General features: G+C 33.5%; 2 protein-coding genes across 9 annotated transcripts; one reads left to right on the top strand and one right to left on the bottom strand.

Moving 5' to 3' along the window:
- Positions 1-1054: 1054 nt before the first annotated feature.
- Positions 1055-21334, bottom strand: LOC148603734 (uncharacterized). 2 transcript variants are annotated; one of them, XM_088553864.1, is made up of 6 exons: positions 21097-21334; positions 4388-4490; positions 3820-3894; positions 3256-3364; positions 2790-2939; positions 1055-2219 (listed from the first exon to the last, which is right to left on the bottom strand). In XM_088553864.1, the coding sequence occupies exons 2-6, from the start codon at positions 4472-4474 to the stop codon at positions 1792-1794; spliced, it is 849 nt and encodes a 282-aa protein (XP_088409990.1). In that variant the 5' UTR covers positions 4475-4490; positions 21097-21334; the 3' UTR covers positions 1055-1791. The 2 variants fall into 2 exon arrangements, with proteins under 2 accessions (XP_088409990.1, XP_088409989.1); XM_088553863.1 differs by lacking the exon at positions 21097-21334 and adding an exon at positions 6041-6189.
- Positions 6215-13070, top strand: LOC148603735 (uncharacterized). Of its 7 annotated transcripts, XM_088553865.1 has the most exons (5): positions 6215-6352; positions 6705-6826; positions 8159-8277; positions 9478-9665; positions 10649-13070. In XM_088553865.1, exons 4-5 carry the CDS (start codon positions 9551-9553, stop codon positions 11326-11328), a joined length of 795 nt encoding a protein of 264 aa, XP_088409991.1. In that variant the 5' UTR covers positions 6215-6352; positions 6705-6826; positions 8159-8277; positions 9478-9550; the 3' UTR covers positions 11329-13070. The 7 variants fall into 7 exon arrangements, with proteins under 7 accessions (XP_088409991.1, XP_088409995.1, XP_088409992.1 ...); XM_088553869.1 differs by lacking the exon at positions 9478-9665; XM_088553866.1 differs by lacking the exon at positions 6705-6826.
- Positions 21335-21336: the final 2 nt, after the last annotated feature.

Genomic DNA, 21336 nt, shown 5'->3' on the forward strand with positions numbered 1-21336 from the left:
ACGTCTAATATATATATATATTTATATAAAGGTCTGAAAAATTCCCAACGATGTTAGAACTGTCAAATTTGCGATGCAAATTTTTTGTCGTTCCCTCCGCAGGACTCGAACTCGTACTGCTGTGACATCTATGGCAACATCGCCTGCAGAAAGTCCAGCGCCCTAGACCACTCGGCCAGCTAGCTAGGCTATATAAAATATAGCTTTCGCTGGCCGGGTCATTCCTCCTCGTAGGATTAATCTAGAGCTGTAACTTAGTACACGATGTATGGTGGTACGGGACAGTTCATTTAGATGTTAATATGTAGGATAGAGGATCAAATTAATGATGCATGTCACTGATCCAATGGAGCAGTGTAGCAAATAGAGTCCTCACATTCTGAAACGTTCTATAATATTGATTTGTTGTGACATGCATCATTAATTTGACAGTTCTAACATCGTTGGCAATTTTTCAGAGCTTTCTATACGTTTATATATCTTCCCTGTATCAGTTTGATCCGATGGAGCAGTGTAGCAAATAGAGTCGTCACATTCTGAGACGCTCTCTCTCTCTCTCTCTCTCTCTCTCTCTCTCTCTATATATATATATATAGAAGGGTCTGAAAAATTCCCAACGATGTTAGAGCTGTCAAATTTGCGAAGCAATTTTTTGTCGTTCCCCCCGCGGGACTCGAACTCGTACCGCTGTGACATCTGTGAGTGGTCTAGGGCGCTGGACTTAGTGCAGGCGGTGTTGCCATAGATGTCACAGCGGAGGGAACGACCAAAAATTTGCTTCGCAAATTTGACAGTTCTAACAACGTTGGGAATTTTTCAGACCCTTCTATAAGTTTACGTAATCTCCCCTGTATCAATTTGATCCGATGGAGCAGTGTAGTGAATAGAGTCGTCACATTATGAGACGTTGTACAGAAATCCTCGCGTATAATGGTTATTAGATTTGTTTTTTTTTTTGTCAAGTATAATATCATATTTCAAGATATTTTTGTTGTATAACCCCAGACTGTATAAAACCATGGAATACTGAGATTGAAATTTTACATTGGTTGAATGAATTTTCGATTTTTATTGGATTCAGTTTGCATGTGTTAAATATGATGTAAACGAAAACAAAATAACGTTTTTGTTCAACTTGGACCGAAAAAAGATAAATTAAAGAACAAAGAAGCATAAAACAAAACAGGAAACATTAGAAGACGTAGCTATACACAAAGCACTTTTATCCCAAAATGCAATAGTGGTCTTTACATTGTGACTTGTAGTATTTATTAGCTGACTGCCGAGGGAAAGAATGCCATCAACACTGTTTTAATAGACGATCTTTTAAATTTGGAAATAATGCATTAATTTATATTTTTTCACACTTCCGTTAAAGATATTTTGGGGTAAAATGGCAGGTCACTCAATCAAGACCAAGGGAGAAATTCACGCAGGAAGACGTTGTTGATTGATTTTAAGTAGAAAATCGATTTCAAAAGCCAAACAATGCTCTTATTTTCTTCAAATAGAAAATTAACCTCGATTATGATTTTTTTTGGAAGACCGAAAACGTTTCATACAAAAGTTTTGTTATAAGCGTATATTTATTTTGGAACCAATTTTTGGCCAGTTGGGTTGTATAATTTTGGATTTCCCAATTTAGTATATTGTCTATTGAAATGCTACATACAATGAAGTTATGTTTTTCGAATGTCAAAAAATCAGTGTACAACTTAATGTCACTGTATTTTCCTTTTTATAAAACAATGATTAAAAATGAAACTCCAAGTCCATGAATAATCCAAATGCTTATGTGGCGTTTAAGTCTGGGATGTCTTCCAATGAATTCACATAGTTAATAGATTCAATGAGCCCTTCTTTGTAGAATCCTTCCAGTGCTTTAATTCGGAAGAAATTTTGCATAGTTTGAATCGATTTTGAGCCAAGAGCGCGATCTCTGATTTCAACGTCGTCCGTCTTATATTTAATGAGTCCCCAGAACCAGCTGTGCTCTTTTTCGGTCACTATCCTCTGTTTAGCTACCTTAAAGTCCATTTTGTACAGCACATACATGCAATCTACAAACTTCTGATCTGGAGATCTACCGAATGCAATCATTCCATATCTAGCCCCGGAATCGTCTCCCTTGTTAAACTTCCATTCTACCAGTCTGTATTCCCAAGTTGTTTGGGCAAATAGAACACCATTTAGCTTCTTTCTAATTTCATCGTCAATGCCTAAAAAAGTGAAATTACTTGTTTTCTAAAAGAGTATTGGAATATTTTAGTATCATAAAATAAAAACAAGGATAAGATCCCAAACATGTTTTCTTTCGTTTGTGTTTTTATTCTGAAACAGTACATAGCATGAAGGTTGAAAATGTTTTGTACACTATGAGACTCACCATATAATTTATACACTAATTTGATCTACTCTTTATATATGATTTGGACATATCGTCAAGTACTTACAAACAAAAAATCTTGAAGATATATTTCCTTTAATGGTGTGAGAATTTCATTGAACGTTTAGCGGTTCTGCTTCACTCTGTTAGTGAATTTACAAAAGAATTCCCAGCAATCATGGAGAAAATATTCAAGGTATTAATGACAGTATGTTTGTTATGCTGGGTTATGTCCTTAATGCATGTAGCTGGAGACATTCAAGATAGATAAGGAATAAGTATCAAAAGAAGTGAGTGATACTTGTTCACGGTATTTTAGAGATAACTGCGAACGTCCATCTGTAGTTTTACAGTCGCAGATTGGGTTACCTTGGCGGCGTCTTAGATTTGTTTTTTTTTGTACCTTCGTAAGCATCCTGTAGGTGATCCAGATATTCTTTTATAGTATCGAATGGAATCTGTTTAGCACTCATTACTTCACATCCCTCTGACCATTTATCAAATAACTCTCCTTCTAGTTGTCTTTGTAATTCATCGGCATCATACTTAGACACCTAAACAACGAATCAATGTTTTCTTTATATTATAATTAAGAAGTTCATAAAAAAATTGGACTACAAGACAATGTTTTATCTTTGACTAAAATGGTACACTACTGAATACAGCTCTATTATTTCATGAAAAAAAATCTTGTCAATGTTTTTATCTTGAAAAAACATAAAAACAAACTCCTTTATATGCACCATGTTGATAATTGCAACAGTTAAAACCCCATTAAAGCAAAGAAAAAAAATATAAATAAAACATAAACAAACAAAAAAGCCTACATAAACAAATGTATATAGAACAAAACAAAACAACGCCACTTTCCTTTACACTGTGTAAAGACTCTTTTAATCTTCCCATAGCAGATTCATCCTTCACTGCAGTAGCGTCCTGTGCTTGTGTTAATGGCATTTGAGGTGATTGTTTCTCGTCCTGTTACAGATATGATTATTGCAGCGTTTTTATTTTGCTCACATTTACTTATAAAGGTGAAGTCTATTCATATTGATTAATAATATTCTGCTAAAATGTAAATCCTAATGATGTCTTACCAGACCAAACGAAAATCATATATTTCTTTGCAATCAGTTTTCTCGCTTTAAATATTCATAAATATTGAACAATGCTGTGATACTGGTATTCTACGTGTAACCAAGCGGTTTGTATATGATTTATGAATAATTCAAATTTATGTCATTGAGAACATTTGATAATTCACTACTTTATATAGTATATATAAATAATTGGACATCTTTTTTTAGCTTATCAAAACTCGTACATAATGATTGTAAAGATGAATTTCGAAGGACGTTGTATTTATTAACTAGAACATAGAACATAAAACATAGAAATAAAAACAAAACAAACAAACAAAATATAAAAGAAACCTTTTGTGTTTCTTCTATTTCTTCTTTTTGTTCGTCTTTATCGCTCTCCTTCTTCCCGAAAAAATAGGACCCAACCTGGTTAAAACATAACGAAATTATAATTTGCCAAAAAAAAAAAAGAAAATCCACATTAAAAAAATACATGTAAACATTTTATTATAAACAATTATACACATCTTGAATACATTTATTCATGTGCGATTTTTTAGTACCCGAATGAGTAATTATTTTTTAAAGTCACAGTGTGCGGAAGTCGAATAAACTTTCACACCATTTTCCTAACTCATTACACATGCTTATCATGTTTTTTTTTCATGCACATGTGCAGAATACTCCGTTAACTTGACATTGTTACATGTCTTTAAAAGTAGAAGTGTTAACAATTCTTTGGGGATATTTCGGAAATCCGATACCCGATGTAAGAACGCTGTATTGTAACAGTAGGACTTTGTCTTGAATATACAGCTTGTCTTCGTATGGTACACCATGTTGGTGAACCTTATTCGTTATTGTTTTGCTTAAATCAAATTCTGGTTTAGAATACCCTAATCTGAGCTTAGTCACTTACTCTACTAGTGGTGTCCCGTGCATATCCCTTCATTTTGCTCCATGTAGATTCGTTTTTCTTGTTTTCTGATTCGTCCATATTTGTCATTTGTATTGAATCCTTCCTGTCAATTAACATAAGTGAAATTTGAAGGTTTGTATAGTGGATAGCGAAAACGTACTTGTTAAAGTTATAAATATATATTAACTTGGTGACAATGACCTTAAATTTTCTCAATACAATTACTATTGACATATTTATGTTCGATCTTGTGAGTTTGTTAGTTTAAATGTTTTGAGATCACCAATTTTCTTGAAGAATAATTAAGTGAACCATGATTCGAGCGAAAATCAAAAGAAAGCAATTCAGGAACAAAGACCAGAGAGGGAAACAGACACACGCAACAAAGAACATAAGATAACAAAAAAAAATAATAATAATACGTACAAAGAAACAAAAGTAAATGAGCAACTCGGACTGCACTAAAAACTGGGAGCATGGACCAGGTGCACCGGTAGGGTGAGCATCCTCTGTTTTTCAAGTAATACTCATCGAATTGCTCATAAAAAGCCAATAATTCCAGGGTAGACGAAAGAGGAAACTTATGTTGTATAACTAAAAATTATAGGCACAATATATAACCTTTTGTTTTAACTTTTGGAAATATAGAGAAAACAATAAAGCGTACATTCAATTATATCAATTTTCATTCATGCTGGTGCTGTATTGGGGTATGATAGCTTGAAATATTACATCGTGTACAATACAAGAACACCAATAAGTATATTGCAAATTTAGAATGAAATATATAGGAAGATCTAAATCCAAACATAAAATTATAAATCCAAACTGAAAAACAAAAATATCGAAATAGGTAGCCAAATTCATCACTATGATGCTCTGTCATGCGAATACAAGGAATGTAGCCTCAGTGTTTAACGTAAGTTCAAATAAGTTGTAAAACTGCAAACTTTGATAAATATGATCAACATGATTCGAGATACAGATTTCGAATTAAGCATATGCATGGATCAAATTAAGCATATGCATAATCATTTAATCATCTGCATAAGTACGTATTTTTGACCTTGATACCGCGCTATAGGGTGATGCCTCATGGTTTAAAATATTTTCAAATAATGTTTAATACTGCAAACATTGATAATTATGAGATAATATGTGGTCAGAAAAATCTGACTAGTGGGTTGGTGAGTACCCTCGGGGAGGTATGGTCCACCAGTATACCTAGTGGCTTCGACCCAGTAGGTATTAAATACATGATTACCAAATTTCGATATGCTTTCTGTGTGTTTAAAGGGGTAACCTCTGATCAGCTGCATTGAAATCAAATGTAAAGGAGGATTTAAATCCAAAAGTATTTTTTTCTTTGATCAAATGATGATGGAAATATTATGCTACTGATTCATGGTATTTTTACCAAAAAGAGTGCGTGATACTCATATTCTGACAACTAATTACATTATGTTACAAAATATTAAAGAATAACGCAACTGTCCTTTCCTATGTTGAAATCGAACTATATAAGTTTAATTCGCGGGGATATCGATTTATCATTGCTAAACTTGGCTCTTACTCCGGTTAACACAAGCTATTAGTTATTCAATAATGCAATTTAAATCTCTAAAAAATATTTATCTTGTAATTTGTACTTACCTTGATACAAATAAATGAAGTTATCTATGTATAACTAAAGTAACTTCTATCTATTTATCCACACAGATGTTGTTTCAAAATCGATACATGGAAGAAATGCAGGACAAACTTGATTTACAGAAACTTAAGCCGAAAGTCCAATTTATCTAATTTTAGAACAATATACAGAAAGAATCTTATTTCGGGAAACTATAATTTTCTACAGGACACAACTACTTGGTATCGAGGATTTCTTGATAACTAACATGGTATAAACGTAATCAAATCACAGACTTTATTTAATGCTTGTTAGGGTTGGCATAATGATATATGGTAAGTTTTGTTTCCTATACAATTTACAATATATTTCACCGGACATTCTATACTTCGTTCCAACCTCCTTAAACTATGATGATTTCATAAAAACTGCAGAGTAGTGTTTTGTTGTTATTTTTCAGTGTATTCGTACCAAGGTTACACTACATTTCAATACTTGATGAAATGAGTCAGACTTTATATAAATAGCTATTTGTTTGACATTGATAATATTTTAGGGTCATTGCATTAGTATCGTTGAATATGGTCCCGAGCAGATATTATGCCACTTGCAAATGCAGTGTAATATTTTGCGAAGTACAATATTCAGTAATTGCAAACTAAACACAATAACCCGTTTATTTTATAGCAATAAATGGAGGACATCCTTACGAGCATTTATGAATATCACGCAGTCTTTATTGATCAAAACGTCAATAGGAACTGGTATTTTTTCTCTTTGTCTATCAACTAAGAATATTATGATGTTTAGTAAGTAACAATAGATAACCTGGCACAAACTTGCATAACGTGTATATTTTGACAGGCAGTAACTACATATATCTTGAATCAGAATATCTTTTACTAGTCCGTCACTTCTATGCATCGCTTTATTCGTTTGCCAATCAGGCCTCCCGCACATCTCTCTGTTACGACAAACCTAAAACTTTAATACGGTTTCAGTACACATTTTCTTAAAGCAAATTTCATATTCATGTCCTTTCGGGAAAAAATCTTCATTTACTTCAAGGTAGCTCTCTACACATACATCGAGTTTTACATTTTATCGAGCAGATTCAGTCAGTCATAGATCAAATATAAAATACTGGATAAGAAGGAGATACGATTGTAGGTAGAAATTAATCTTTTCATTATATGCCATAACAGCGCCATTTTAAAATAACCAAATTTTTACGAGAACATCTTTGCAATTGATTTTCACGATGTAAGAATACACATTTTTTCTATTTGGGGAAATTTGTGTATTTTTTCTTGCCTAATTTCTAGATTCAGCTTAATTTCTATAAAAAAGAGAAAAGAAACTATCTTTAGTTCGACTAAATTCAGGTACATATATGAAATGAATACAAATCATTTAGTTGTCATGTTAACATAGTAAGTGATATATAAATATTTAGTATATAAAGAAACGGTCGTTTTCTTTTGAAAAGAACGAGCACACATCTTCGATAAATATTGTATTCATGTTTCAACAGGATTTACCAATGTACTATTTATATATCAACTAAGAATAGTATAGGCTTTTCTAGTTAGTAAAAATTGACAAACTATTACAGAATTACAAAGCGTGTATATATTTTACTGGCAGTAATAACATATATCTTGAATTAAAATACTTGAACACGCCCATCACTCCCATACATTACTGTGTTCGACTGTCCGTTCGCCAATCTACAAACCGTACTGTTACGTCAGAACTTCAAATCTTAATAAGGCTTTCGTACAAAGTTTCTTAAAGAAAATTTTACATTCGTGTAAACGATTTTAGGTAGTACTCATTTTTTACCGTATACGTCACAACAGCATCATTTTTAAATGACAAAATGTATACGATAGTATTGTTTTAATTGATTTCTACAATGTCAGAATACATGTACTTTTTATTTAGAGAATATTGTTTTTTTAATTTGCTTGTCTTAATGTCTGGATACAGTTTTATTTCCACAAAACATGAGGCTATCGTAATTTTCTATTGAGTTCAATGCTCGTCTAAATTTATTCTTCTGTTTGCATGCTATTAAAAGAAAAAAAATTGTATATTTTCAAACATTAAGTCTGGTAAAACTCCACATGATTTTTCAGCCCATTGAGCAGCTTTCACTGCATTGATCTAGGATTGTTTGCGAAAATACAGAATTGGAATTGGTTTTTGCTGTTAACAATGGGTGGCACACATTCTACATACGAACGTTCAACAGAAGGTAAGTGTATTATCACATACAGATAAAGAACTCTGGAAGACGATTTCGAGGTCAGTTGTAATTTAAAATTGTATTTTGATAATAGAACGAAGGCCATACAAAATAGTGTCAACTAATGGAACGCATTACGAAACTATTTCAATAACATACAGTAAGTTAATGTGCATGACAAGAGTATATTACACATGTACACCATGAATAAAATAAAATCGTTCAGTTAAGGAAGAGAGCAGAAATAATTAGTCAACATTGTCAGGTAATTTGTATTGAACGAGGATTATGTATTATATCTTGTGTGGGTTACTACAGTGATATTATGTACCTTATGTGAAGCAGGGTTATTAATCAGGGTGATATAAGGTACCTTATGTGAAGCAGGTGTTATCACCTAGGGTGGTGTCAGGTGTGAAACAGGGATTACCATCAAGGGCAATAACAGGTAACTTATAGAGCAGGGGCTATGATCACCTATGGTGATGGTGATGTCAGATTCCTTGTGTAAGGAAAGGGATACCATCTAGGGTGTTATCGGGTACAGTCCTTGAACCTATCCTCGCAACGATTTGCGATAAACGATGACCGGTGACCGATCTGATCGCAGTTTTGTTATGTAAAAACTAACGGGTGATATGTTAAAAATAAAACAAATGTAAAATGAAAGTATTAATTGATGTTTAAATCTACTGCATTATGTTTATATGTGTAAAAATGACAAATTAAACAACGGAATATGTAAAATATATTGACCGCTCTGTTGTCACGTGATGTGGTCAACGGTTTAATGAATAGGTTTGACGGATAGATGACTGATCGGAAACTGATCAATGATCCATTACCGATCGCAATTTTAATTGCGTGGACCAGTTCAGGTACTGTACCTTGTGTGCAGTAGGGTTGCCCAGTAGGGTAATATAAGCAGTTCTTTGTAAGCAGAAGCTTCCGTCCAGAGTGATATTAGCTATATTGTGTTAAGCATGGTTACCATACAGGGTAATATCTAGTACCTTGTTTGAGGGAAAGGTAACTATCGAGGATGTAATTATCTTATGTGTAGTTATAGCAAGTACTTATTAAGTTCAACTTGGTTTCTATTCAGGATGATATGGGGTACATTATGTGTAGGAGGGTTACTCTGTACGGTAATTTCAAGTGCTTGAAGATTGTCATCTACGGTGATTTAGATATCTTGCTTGTTGACAGGGTTATTATCCAAAGTGGAATCAAGTACCTTATGGGACTGTCGGGTTATAATCTAGTGTGATATCAATTTTGCATGTGCCGGCGATTGCCATCAGGGATTATATCAAAGACTTTGTGTGAAGGATCGTTTGAAAACTCGGATGTATCCAATACCCTGTGTGAAAAAGAGTTAAAAAGCTTGGTATTAGGTACGTTTTGTAAAGGAAGGGAAAAAAGTCACGTTAGGTGTAGGATTGTAACCATTAAAGGTGATAAATACTTTGTTTGACGGAGGGTTACCATGAAATGTAATATCAAGTATCATGCGTAAGAGAATGGTTAAAACCCGGAGTAGTATCAAGAACCTTGTGTGAACGAGGGTAACCCTCCAGAAAAGTGAAACAAAGAACCACGTGTGAAGGGTGATATAAAGTACGTAGTGTGAAAGAGGAGTGTCATGATCCAAGGTGATGTAAGTTTGGATGTTTCTGTAGTTAACAAGGGTTTCTTGTCAGGTTGATGTAAAGTTCTTAGTATTTTGGGAGGGTTAATGTCAAGGTTGGTACCAAATGTGAAGGACGAATTACCATATAAACTTTAGTACATTTTTTACAACGGTTTGCATACTTCCATTCGTTATTGTTATCAAATATTGCATCCCCTAAACATCAAATTTAACATATCTCCACCATATCCTGACTCCATAGAAAATCAAATATGAAAAGGTCATTACGTAACTTGATTCTGTCTGGCTTTTAATATTTTGTTACAGATTAAAACGTTTGCTAAAACTCATAAGGAGAGCTGCTTTATCACGTGTATTCATATTTTATGCAATCAAAGGCTACTAAAGTAAATTACGATTTTATGATATTTATTTACTGGAACGCCTTAATTTTAGCGGCATGTTTTTAAATATAATATTCGATGTAAAAAAAAATAAAAAATTACATATCAAGCTCGAAGGTACTATTTTTTGCGTTTTTATGTCCTGTGCGAAAAAAAGAGAAAACAGGTACTTCTCTAAAATTAATACTTTTAACAGTATATTTAAATTTAGTTCAACTGCATGTACATATTCCTTCTTAACTAATATTTACTGGTCTTCGCTTACAAAACATATCAATATGTAGATGAATAAAAGAGAGTTACTTTACATCGGATTGTACTTATTTACAAATTGTTTTCAAAGGTTACCGCAGAGACGTTGGGAGATCTCCGTCTTTTGCTGAAATAAAAGACATCGGTGCCGGGGGTGACATTGGTAATGCTAGGAATTCTGCACAGAGGATAGACAGCGCAATGTCGAATGTCAAAGTTTCGGTTCGTGATGCAACAAATCTGCAGACAGTGCTTACAAACAAATATTTTACCAAATGGGATGAAAGATGTGAGGTCAGGCGTTTCAGTGGATATAAAGTAGAACAGACTGACCAACTTGTACGAAGTATAAGTAAATCTTTCAATATAGATGATTTTGATACCTATAACAAGTTGCAAGGAATAAAATTTGCCTCCGAAGTTGACGTAAAGATATATAATTTCTGTTTTGGAGATGAATTAGATAAAGGTGTTGTTCATTTTGGAATGGTGGCTATTTCTAAATCTAGCAACACGCTTGACGCCGTTACAAGTCTCTACACACTTAATTTTAAGTTGGGCCAAACCCGTGTAACCAGAACAGATACCACAACTTTTCTTGGAATTCCCATAGAAAGTGACAGTTCCACGTGGTATGAGAGTGAAAGACTTGGGCTAGTGACCCAGAGGGACATTATCAACTTCTGTAAAGTTAAGGCTTTGAACGAATTTAAACGCCAAAATGTTATTTCTCACATCAATGATGTTCGATCACTTGATTATGTGGGTTGATATTTGCTTATTTTATCTTGATTTATACATTCATTTTAGTATTGTATAGTGAGTACGGTGTACATATGACTACATGTGGTAATTTTATAAAAGCATTTTAAAACAATATGATAAACAAACTCTTTGACAAAAGTGATATGGCTTTTTATTGAAGAATGTCATTTTCGATCTTCATCTAATTAAAGGTTCAGCTATCTCTAATCACATTTAAGAAATCTTGCTCAGTATTTTTCGAAATGAAATATAATTATACATAGATATATGTTACCTATTTGATATTATGCCTTGTTCGCTGTAAAACAAGTCACTGTGACGTCGGTGTCATATCTTGACGTTCGTTTATAAATCGATCGTAAATGAAAACTATTGACCAAACTAGACAAGTCTACGGGTGTTTCTAGAATAGCATAGGACGCTTACTCTGACGATGCACCTGGTCAATTCTCCCAGTTTTTAGTACTTTTTTGGTCTTTGTATGTTCATTGCTGTGTGTGTCTGTTTTCCATATCTGGTCTTTGTCCTTGGATCACATTCTTTTGATTACCGCTAGAATCTTGGTAACCTTGATTACTATTTCAAACTAAAACGATACTATCACATACAGCACGTGGTTAAAATGTCCCCTTGTGATGGCGGTAAGTGCACGTAAGTAAGATGGAGTCACATTAAATGGTTTCTGTACTACTGTACATGATAAATCATTTCGATTTTTACATGTCAATTAGTTAAGTTATACTTTTGTATGCTTTACACGAGTAATGAAGGACATATTTTGTATTTCCAAGATTTGGTGGTCAGGGTAACTTTGTCGAATCACATTCAGAGATTGTTTTAAAACAAAACGAAAAAAAAAAAAAAAAAAAAAAATGGATGGTTGGTTCAAGTGTACCGCTTGCGTAAACAGCCTCTGATTTTTTTCTAGAAGCACACACTGAATTGCTCATACAATATATTGCCTCAAGTAAAAGAAAAGGAAAGTTGAACTGACACAGTATTTCTTAAGGTGCAGATGGAACGCAATGCATATTGGCTTCTGAACGAACAGTGTATTAGAAATGGTTTCTAGTGAAGGTACTTGTAATCTGCATATTGTCTGTGTGATTAATCATTACTATGAAGTAGTCATTGCCTATTAGTATACGCGAGCACAACATTTATTCCAGACAAGTATAGGTAAATATAACTATAGGTTTACTATGCCATAATAAATAATGAATGGACCGTAACTATCAGATATCATTAAATAGTCATATTGCTTTGTAATAAAAAATTCTCTGAATTAATGTTTTTATATATATATATATATATATATATATATATATATATATATATATATATATATATATATATATATATATATAAGGCTCTGAAAAATTCCCAACGATGTTAGAACCGTCAAATTTGCGATGCCAATGTTTGGTCGTTCCCTCCGCGGGACTCGAACTCGTACCGCTGTGACATCTAGTTTAATAGCAAATGCATTTTTAACCAAATATATTAAAATTTCCTATTTTTTATCACATATCTTTTCCTCAGATTTATTTTAGATTTGACTTGATAATGAATCGGATTAGTATTCTGTAATTTTGTTGCTACCCTTATTTCCTACTATTCCATCAAAACAGCTATAATGGTATTCTATATATTGTCAGCGTTTATCATGAAAGTGTTATTTTAATATAAAGGATAACTTAGTATGTCGTATATAAGGCATCATAATAAAAGCATCCATAAATCTTTTATGTCCATATCAATTTGGTAATTTGATTTGATAACATACTCATTGTTATCAATGTGTTGGCAAATTCTATATGAATAAAAAGTACATGTTTCTCTTTGTTTGCTATGATACCTTATCAACATTCAGTTATTCATTGAATTATATAAAATCCCCAAGATATATATATATCTCTTGGGGATTTTGCAGTTTCTAAAAATACTCGAACTATACATTCAGAAATATTGCAGTTTCCAAGTATAGTATCTTGTACTTGTTTCGTAATCATTGTGGAAATACAAAGAATGTTTACATCGTATTTCAGCACACACCCTAAATAGAAGTTATAAATTCACATTTATATTTTGCATTAACTCAATTAAGGGAAAGAATTACATATTCTGTGAATGAAAGTTTGCCTTGTCTTTGACGTAGCAGTCTATATGATATTCTCACACAAAGTGATGCCCTGCACTCCACATGGTAATAATTGTTTTTTGGCCAAAAGCGCTCAAAGCATTTCTACTTTAGAAACACCTTTGTGTATGGAAGACACAGATAGTTCCCCTCATATGAAAATTTTGTCTGTTGACACTTAAGCAACACTATATATAAGCAAACTGTCATTGAACTGGTTTAGTTGCTTAGTAAATTTTCAGCATATCCCCAATAAACATGTGCTTGTGCAAAAAGAACACAATTTGATATTTCTAAAAGTCTTATATATAACAAGAATGGAAATGGTGAATATGTCAAAGAGGCAACTACGTACCCAACGGAATATAAAGCGTCAGCTCGATAAAAGCCACCAATCGGTTTACAATGATCGACAAAAAACCTCACACCGGTGGGCAGGCTGCAGCTTGCCCCCAAACAACATTATACACATGTACAGTGAAATATTTACCCCTATATATTCAAGGAATATGAAAGTAAACCGAAAGTAAAAGCATAATAATACATACAGAAGACAGCAATTCATGACTAGGGATAGACCAGTTTCAATCTACAAAAAAATACATGTATGTGCTATTCGTGAGTAACAATAATCCCCATTCTTCAATGCAGTGATGAAAACTACGGTACATCATAAATCATACAATAAGGACACAACGCGCGTCATTTCTAAATCTGCTTTTAAATATCGTGTGTTAGTTTCTATGTAAAATCCTATGAACGAGTCAATGTTAATATAAAAAATGCTATCTTTTACGATTTGACAACAATATCATAACTATATCCCTTAAGAATTGGCCTATTTTACGGTTTAGTCAACTTATTGTTATATATATTATAACAAATTATAATATAGTATAAGTACATCTCTATTTGAGAATGAGTTCCTTCTGTTTTCCATTTCTGGTCTTTGTCCCTGGATTACATTCTTGAGATTACTCTTCCATGTATCGGTTAAAAAATGTGTAAATGTCTTTTACGAGCTTGTGCTATGGTTATATTAAAATAGCACCAGTTTTACCGTGTTAATTTCGATTAAATATAATTACTAAAATTTAAACAAAAGTTGCTTCAGGTGTTGTGGAAAAAAATAATAAAACACTTCTAAGACAACGAGCTTATCACGTCGGTTATATATATACTTTCCAAAAGATACATTTTAATTGGTGAAAGCGAATTGAATTCGAGTTGACTGTGCGAAAACTTGAAATACCAAAACTTTTTTTATCAATTATTTTCTAACTCGAAAACGAAAAATATTTCTCAGTTTCCTCTTTATAGATAATGTTTGGTCTTAAGCAATCATGGCTATATATAAATGTACATGCAGCTTCATAGCTTAACGTAATCTTAGAAATCGATCGAAATAAAATCAATGACCAATCTGTTCCACAAAGGCGATGACTTCTCATTCCCTATTGTCAACTTATTTTTTCATTTGTGGCAACATCCCTTCAGCAGCTGCGTATGGTTTTCAAAATGCAACTCATACGTTACGTTGCAAGTCTTTTGAAAGAGGATTATGTTGCTACAAGATTGAAATCATCACTACAAAATATGTACAGTCGTTATCATAAACTCATGGATCGTTATGGTGTATCCATCTGAACCATGAGAACCGATTTGTTCACCGTATCCTTTGTCTATTTTATGGAATCTCGGTGGGTATTTTTTTTAAAGCAGTGGCACTTTCCCCACCAGTGGAAATATATTCTGATGATTACCACTCAAATCCTGCTTCCCTTGGTTACTCTTTCAAGAAGAAATGAAATGATATTACCATTATGGATGCAAACTATTTCCAGAGGTTTTAATATAATTGGTTGAAACGTTTTTCGATATATTGTGCGAAAACTGGAAAACACTTTTTTGTGAATAAATTTTCGTAACTCGAAAACTAAAAAAATGAATTTTTAAAAAGTTTTAGGATGCTTACCACTATAGTTTTGTGCGAAAACTTTAAGCTATGTTGCGAGAAATTGAAAGATGGATACACAGGGGTACAAAAAGTATGCCGCCAACTTTTAGTTGCAGGTGTATTAAAATGGACAGTAAAGTCAGTTTGTTCACTTGCTAAATTGTTAACATTACAAAAGGTACATTATGTAATCAATGCTTCTATGAGTTCAATTACTACATGTATATATCATACATGTAACCGTTTTTTTATTAAAGCAAATCTAGCCATCAATAACTTAGCGTTCAAAATTTGAATTAAGTTGTTTATATAATAAAAACGTTAAGTAGGAACAAAAAATAAGTATATTTGTTTTCTAAATATATTGTTAACATTTTTTTTCTCCAATAGTACTATCAAGGGCGGGACCGGGTCCAGAAATTTTGAAAAAGGGGGTTCTGGATGGTTTCCCAAAAAGTAGGTTCCAGGCTATTTGATCATATGTGGCCAAAGTTAGCACGGAATTAACAAAATTCTCTAACAAAAAGGGGGACCCAACCCCTTCCCTTTGATCTACTACTGACTATAAAATTTGATTTCCCTATTTTGGTAACTTGCCGTAATACAAATTAAGTGTATTAGCAAAGTTTGATTAAGAATCAAATATCAAAGAACAGTGTACATGTAAATTGTATTAGTGGTTTATATTGTCCTTGTGAGGTGTTTTAATCACTTGTGTAGTAGTTAATTAAGAAATAGCAAAAATCTTTCCGTTATTTTTGTTAATATTCCGAGTTTTATTACACAATGTACGCGAAGAATCAAACTAAACCAGACGACAGCCAGGACTTATTTTGAAGCACACAACTAAATTAGATATCCATACAGAAAGCGGTAACTTGTAAATTTTAATTCATTTGACGATCCAATTAAAATAACAAACGCCCCGTGCAGGTCCGGGTGTTAAAAGAATAAGCCTGCAGCAGCGCTAAGCTTGTCGCACAAGGAGACTAAATAGTGCTCAGAACTCTAGCCGGGGGCTAGGGCGCTCTGCCCACAGAGCAACTGGGATGTGTGCCCCAGGTGGTGGAATGGGGCACCCCTGGCGTGTTACATGCTGGGGTTGTCAGGCTATAATACCGAAAATCTGACCGCAAACCAGAGTGGTGCACCGTGTTGGGAAAGATGCCACGTTCCTCGCACGTTAAAGAACCCTACTGTGGTATTCTCCCAGAGTAGGAACCATAGGGTTCCGCCACAGGAGGCTAAATTGCCCAACCCTACTCACCTCTCCCTATTTCCGTTGGCAATCGAAATTTGCCGACCCCATTGTCCTTGTGTCCCATCCCTTTTCATTCCATCATCATTTTGTGTTCATTTTATCATAAATTTCATGTTCATCGTCTGAATATAGCTGAAATATCGCTGCTCGGACGTTAAACCCCAACAAACAAACAAACAACAATAAAATAACAAACTTAGAATTTAATAAACAAATATTAGTTACCACGTCAATGATACTGAGTTTTGTTTTGTATTGCAATGAATTTTAATAAAATAAATTTTTCATTCAAAAACATAGTTTTTATATGGTGAAATAAAATACTATTTTGAAAAATGCACAAGGTATTCAAGTTGTTTATCAATAGAAAACAAAATCTTGTTGCATTATCCTAATTTAATACATATTCGAAAATTGAAGTTTGCTATTAACCTTATCAGCGCTGTAATTGTCGAATAAAATCCGTACCTAAAAACCACATTAAAAAAAATAAAAAAAGAACATGACCACTAAAATACTTACGACAACAGAAAAGTATTAATCGTTCTATTTATGTATTAATGTGAGTACAGACATATAGTTATGGATTAGAACACCCTCACTTGAATCTTGAAGCTTTCCTTTTTTTCCTTAAAAAATAACAATGCACCAACATTTTTTTCGACGGCGTTTCAGTTTGAAGCAAGTGCTTTCAAAGACAATTATGACGTCGGTGCCTTTCTGCGAAATAGAGACGTTCCGTCAAGCGGGATTGAGAAAATGTCACGCTCGTTGAAACAATTCAGAAAGCTTAACAGAAGTATGAATAGAAAACAAATTATTAACAAAAGAATAAAAATATAGTTCCAAGATGGACTAATGGACCTTGGTCCAAGCAACTGACTTCGAAATTGTTACATTAGTGGTAAGGGATGCCCCCATTTGAATTCTCAACGACATAGAACGATATGGAAATTCCCAGTAGTTTTGGGAATTGATAGTCCTTAAGAAGGCCTAAAATCTCATCTCAGTCCAAAGATTGACTATTTGACATTGGTCCCAGTCACCGACCATGCAATTGGCATATAAGCGGTAAGGGGTCCCCTTTTTAAAATTTTCTCAACGACAGAGGAAGGCATTGAAATTTCCATTTTTTTTGGGAATCGATAGTCCTCAAGTAGTCCTAAAATCACATTCCAGTCCCAAGATGGACTAATGGACCTTGGTATCAGCCACCGACCTCGAAGTTGGTACACAAGTGGTACACAAGTGGTAAGGGGTTTCCTTTTTAATTTTTTTCCAACGACAGAGGAAGATATACATGTAGAAATTCCCAATATTTTGGGAATTCATAGTCCTCAAGTAGGCCTAAAATCTCATCCCAATTCCAAGATTGAAAAACGGACTAATTAACCTTGGTCTTCTATGTGGGCTTCGACTTTGGTTCATTATTTTATTTTTGACGTTTTTGCTTTTTTTTAATAGACCTTACTCCTTTTTACAAAAAGTCAAGTCCGGGGTAGACAAACGAGGAAAGGAAAACTATGACCCGTTGAATAAATCAATTTTCATGGTGCTGATGGATACACCATAACGATCCACGAGTTCATGATGACGACCATAAAACTTCTGTAGTGATGACTTCAATCTTGGAAGGAATCTTGAATAGTTTACGTTTTTGTTTATTTCAACGTATTTAAATTGTGACCATGCAATTTTACATGCATTATATTATTAAAATCAAAGATCTGCCTTGTATGTAACAACTTCGTGTAACTTTTTGATTCATAAATTTTATTAATTAGACTTTTTTTTTCTATTCAAATAACACCTAGCACTTTTTACAACGTACGTATTATTTACCCTTTCTCCTGTTTCAAGCCCGTAGGGAAAGTTCAAAGAGAAATACATTTGTATGCCTAAATTGTGCAGTTTATATTCGATGATTTAAAGCTCCATAAACAGTAAACTTGACAGAGAAATGAGTACATGTACTTCTTTAATACAATCATTTTGAACTGAGAAGTGCATGGGAATTTCAATCTTCCAAATAAGTCAATATTCCGGCACACTTCACGTAGTATATTGAATTATCGAACAGAAATTATTTCTCTTTTGACGTTTTTGTTTTAATTTGAAATTTATCATTAGTGGCAGAGATTTTTCTATTAGCAAAATATTCTCCAAGGAAAACAATTAACGAAATTATCATAGTTCCAAGGTTCAAAGTATTTTATTATCATCATTCAAAACCAATAAGATATTGAATATTGTTAATTATACTTAACAGTCTAATTCTTAGGATTATAAGATGATTGTATGAGTAGTATGTATGTGGACATGATGATAAAAGTAACTACACGGGCGCTGATTTTTAAGGGCCACGAAACCATCCCAATAATTTGTGATTTTTTTTTTGGTGTCTGAAATCTTGCCTTTTTACAAACTCTTACCAACATAGTTTTCTTACTGAGGGTTCTATGTACGCCCCTCACCTGAAATCCTGGATCCACCCTGCGTCGTATTCGATAAATTAGTTTAGTACACAACTTATTTTTTATATTCCATAGCATCATTACAAATTTAATTAATTTAATTTAAACCACCTGACTGTTCTTGCAAACACTCTCCATTCAAATATGGCCCGACCGGTCACGTCATTACGGTAGATTTAAACCTTGTCGAAAACGAATTTCTCCGCTAGGTCCTTTCTTAAGGTCCCAAAAATCGTGAACCACTCTCCATAAATTTGAATTATAATTTAAAATTTCTTATGGATGCCGTGGAGGACTACTAAAAAAACGGATAACAACAAGACAATGATTCTCTGGCAGATTAGGTAAAGGTTGTGACGTCTTTAATATTGAAACGTATGAAAGTTTTAATAGGTCAATGAGTTTCAATGTTACATCAGTTTTCAAACACCCCAAGTGTAGCAAATATCTTGTCGTACCGGCAAACAAATCCCAAATCCTCATTTTTTTTTGTTTGCAAAACCTATTACATCCAATGTTTATTATCAGAGGTAGACGTAAAAAATAATAGCAGTTATAAGACCTACACTTCTACGACACTCTCCAAAGAAGAGATAGTGGGAAAGCATAAAACTTTGCTATCCTCTTTTGTTATCTCTACCAAAGACGGTAATGTGATCTACCGTCTATGTACTGGACTCCTTACTTAACTCCACAGGAATCCATACAAACATAGGTGGATCTGCAAAATGTACCACCAAACCTCTTTCAAAACTTTCAACTTCTATACTCACATCTGTCAAAGAGGGTAACCAGTCTTACCACGACACTTGTTACTCCCGTAGAGGTATTAATTTAATGTGTAGAACATTCAAAAGATCTCAATTTCAGATAATTATCAGAATACAACAGCATTAAAACCTATGATTTATTTTAGCACTTTACGCCTTTATTCCTTATACTCAGTGAAAATCGCGGCCAAATACATTATATATCGTTATTACTCAAAAAGGCGGTACAAAAGGTACAAATATGTAGTTCTTAGTAGAAATTCCTCATACTTAGCAAAAACATTTCAAAATCATATTCCAAATATATCGAAGAAGATGTTTCCAAAATGCTGATATTTTTTATTGACAACATATTTGTCCAGTGTGGTGGACGCATTTTTGTGACAAACGGTCGGCATTCCAAAGGGAACAAATTGTGCTCCTCTACTTGCTGACCAATTCCTCCACTCTTATGACGCTTCATAGCTGATCTGGTCCAAAAGAAGGAAAATCATTTAGTCAGATCCTTTCATCTCAGTTTCCACTATATAGATGACGTATTATCGTTAAACAATCCTAGTTTCGAGGATTTATGCATTGCATCTACTCCATAGAACTTTGGATAATGGATACTATAAACACTGTCAATCAGCCTCATATATTTACCTCCACTTAGAGATCGATGGTAACTATTGACTCTGGACTTAACTTTTTATGAGCAACTCGGTGGTTGTTCCTAGGAAAGCCGACGATGCTTACCCTAGCGGTGCACCTTGTCCATGTCCCAAGTTTGTAGTAGTAGAGTCCGAGCTGCTCATTTACTTTTGTTACTTTGTGTGTTATTACGGTTATTTTATGTTCTTTGTTGTGTGTTTCCGTTTTAATGTATGGTGTTTTTTCTTGGATTACATTCTTTCGATTTCCGCTAGAATCTCTTAATTATTCTAACTATTCCCAATCCCCATTAGCCTCAAGTAATAGTTTACTTAACGTCCCTAATATTCAATAGTAAACTTCCTTTTTGCACATAAAATGTGCTGAAAAATACTCATATGCATGTTTTCAATAATCATTACGCGGTTTATGGGGAGTTCAGCTAACGAGATATATCATAGTTGAGATTGAGTCTTACTCTTTTTGGGTACCCAATCGTATATTTCATCAGCTCAGCGACATCTACTTTGGTGCCTTACCTTCACATGAACGGATTCTCATTAATACAAATCCATTGAGGGCATCCGAAGGTGAATTCCAATAGATGTAATCACACAGACAGATGAATAGACAGACGAAGCAATTTTTGTATACCCAAGTGTTTTATTCTTATAAATACATGTACCTTCCTATTAAAATACTTAACACTCTTAATGCTTAATTTCCTGTATTTGCTTGAATGTCAACCACTTAAAAAATAGTGCAATTGCATTCTTTTA

Source organism: Perna viridis, chromosome 11 (assembly GCF_037379345.1).
Source record: "Perna viridis isolate PV_CMFRI_1.1 ecotype Kerala chromosome 11, ASM3737934v1, whole genome shotgun sequence".
Taxonomy (NCBI): Eukaryota; Metazoa; Mollusca; class Bivalvia; order Mytilida; family Mytilidae; genus Perna; species Perna viridis.

Bases quoted from the DNA above. Each gene is read 5' to 3' on its own strand.
- LOC148603734 (XM_088553864.1), bottom strand. From the start codon at position 4,474: ATGACAAATATGGACGAATCAGAAAACAAGAAAAACGAATCTACATGG. The intron at 3,365-3,819 runs GTTTCTTTTATA...TATCTGTAACAG, and splicing joins AAATAGAAGAAACACAAAAG to GACGAGAAACAATCACCTCA. The intron at 2,220-2,789 runs GTACAAAAAAAA...TCACTTTTTTAG, and splicing joins CCTACAGGATGCTTACGAAG to GCATTGACGATGAAATTAGA.
- LOC148603735 (XM_088553865.1), top strand. From the start codon at position 9,551: ATGTGCCGGCGATTGCCATCAGGGATTATATCAAAGACTTTGTGTGAA. The intron at 9,666-10,648 runs GTACGTTTTGTA...TTGTTTTCAAAG, and splicing joins GTTAAAAAGCTTGGTATTAG to GTTACCGCAGAGACGTTGGG.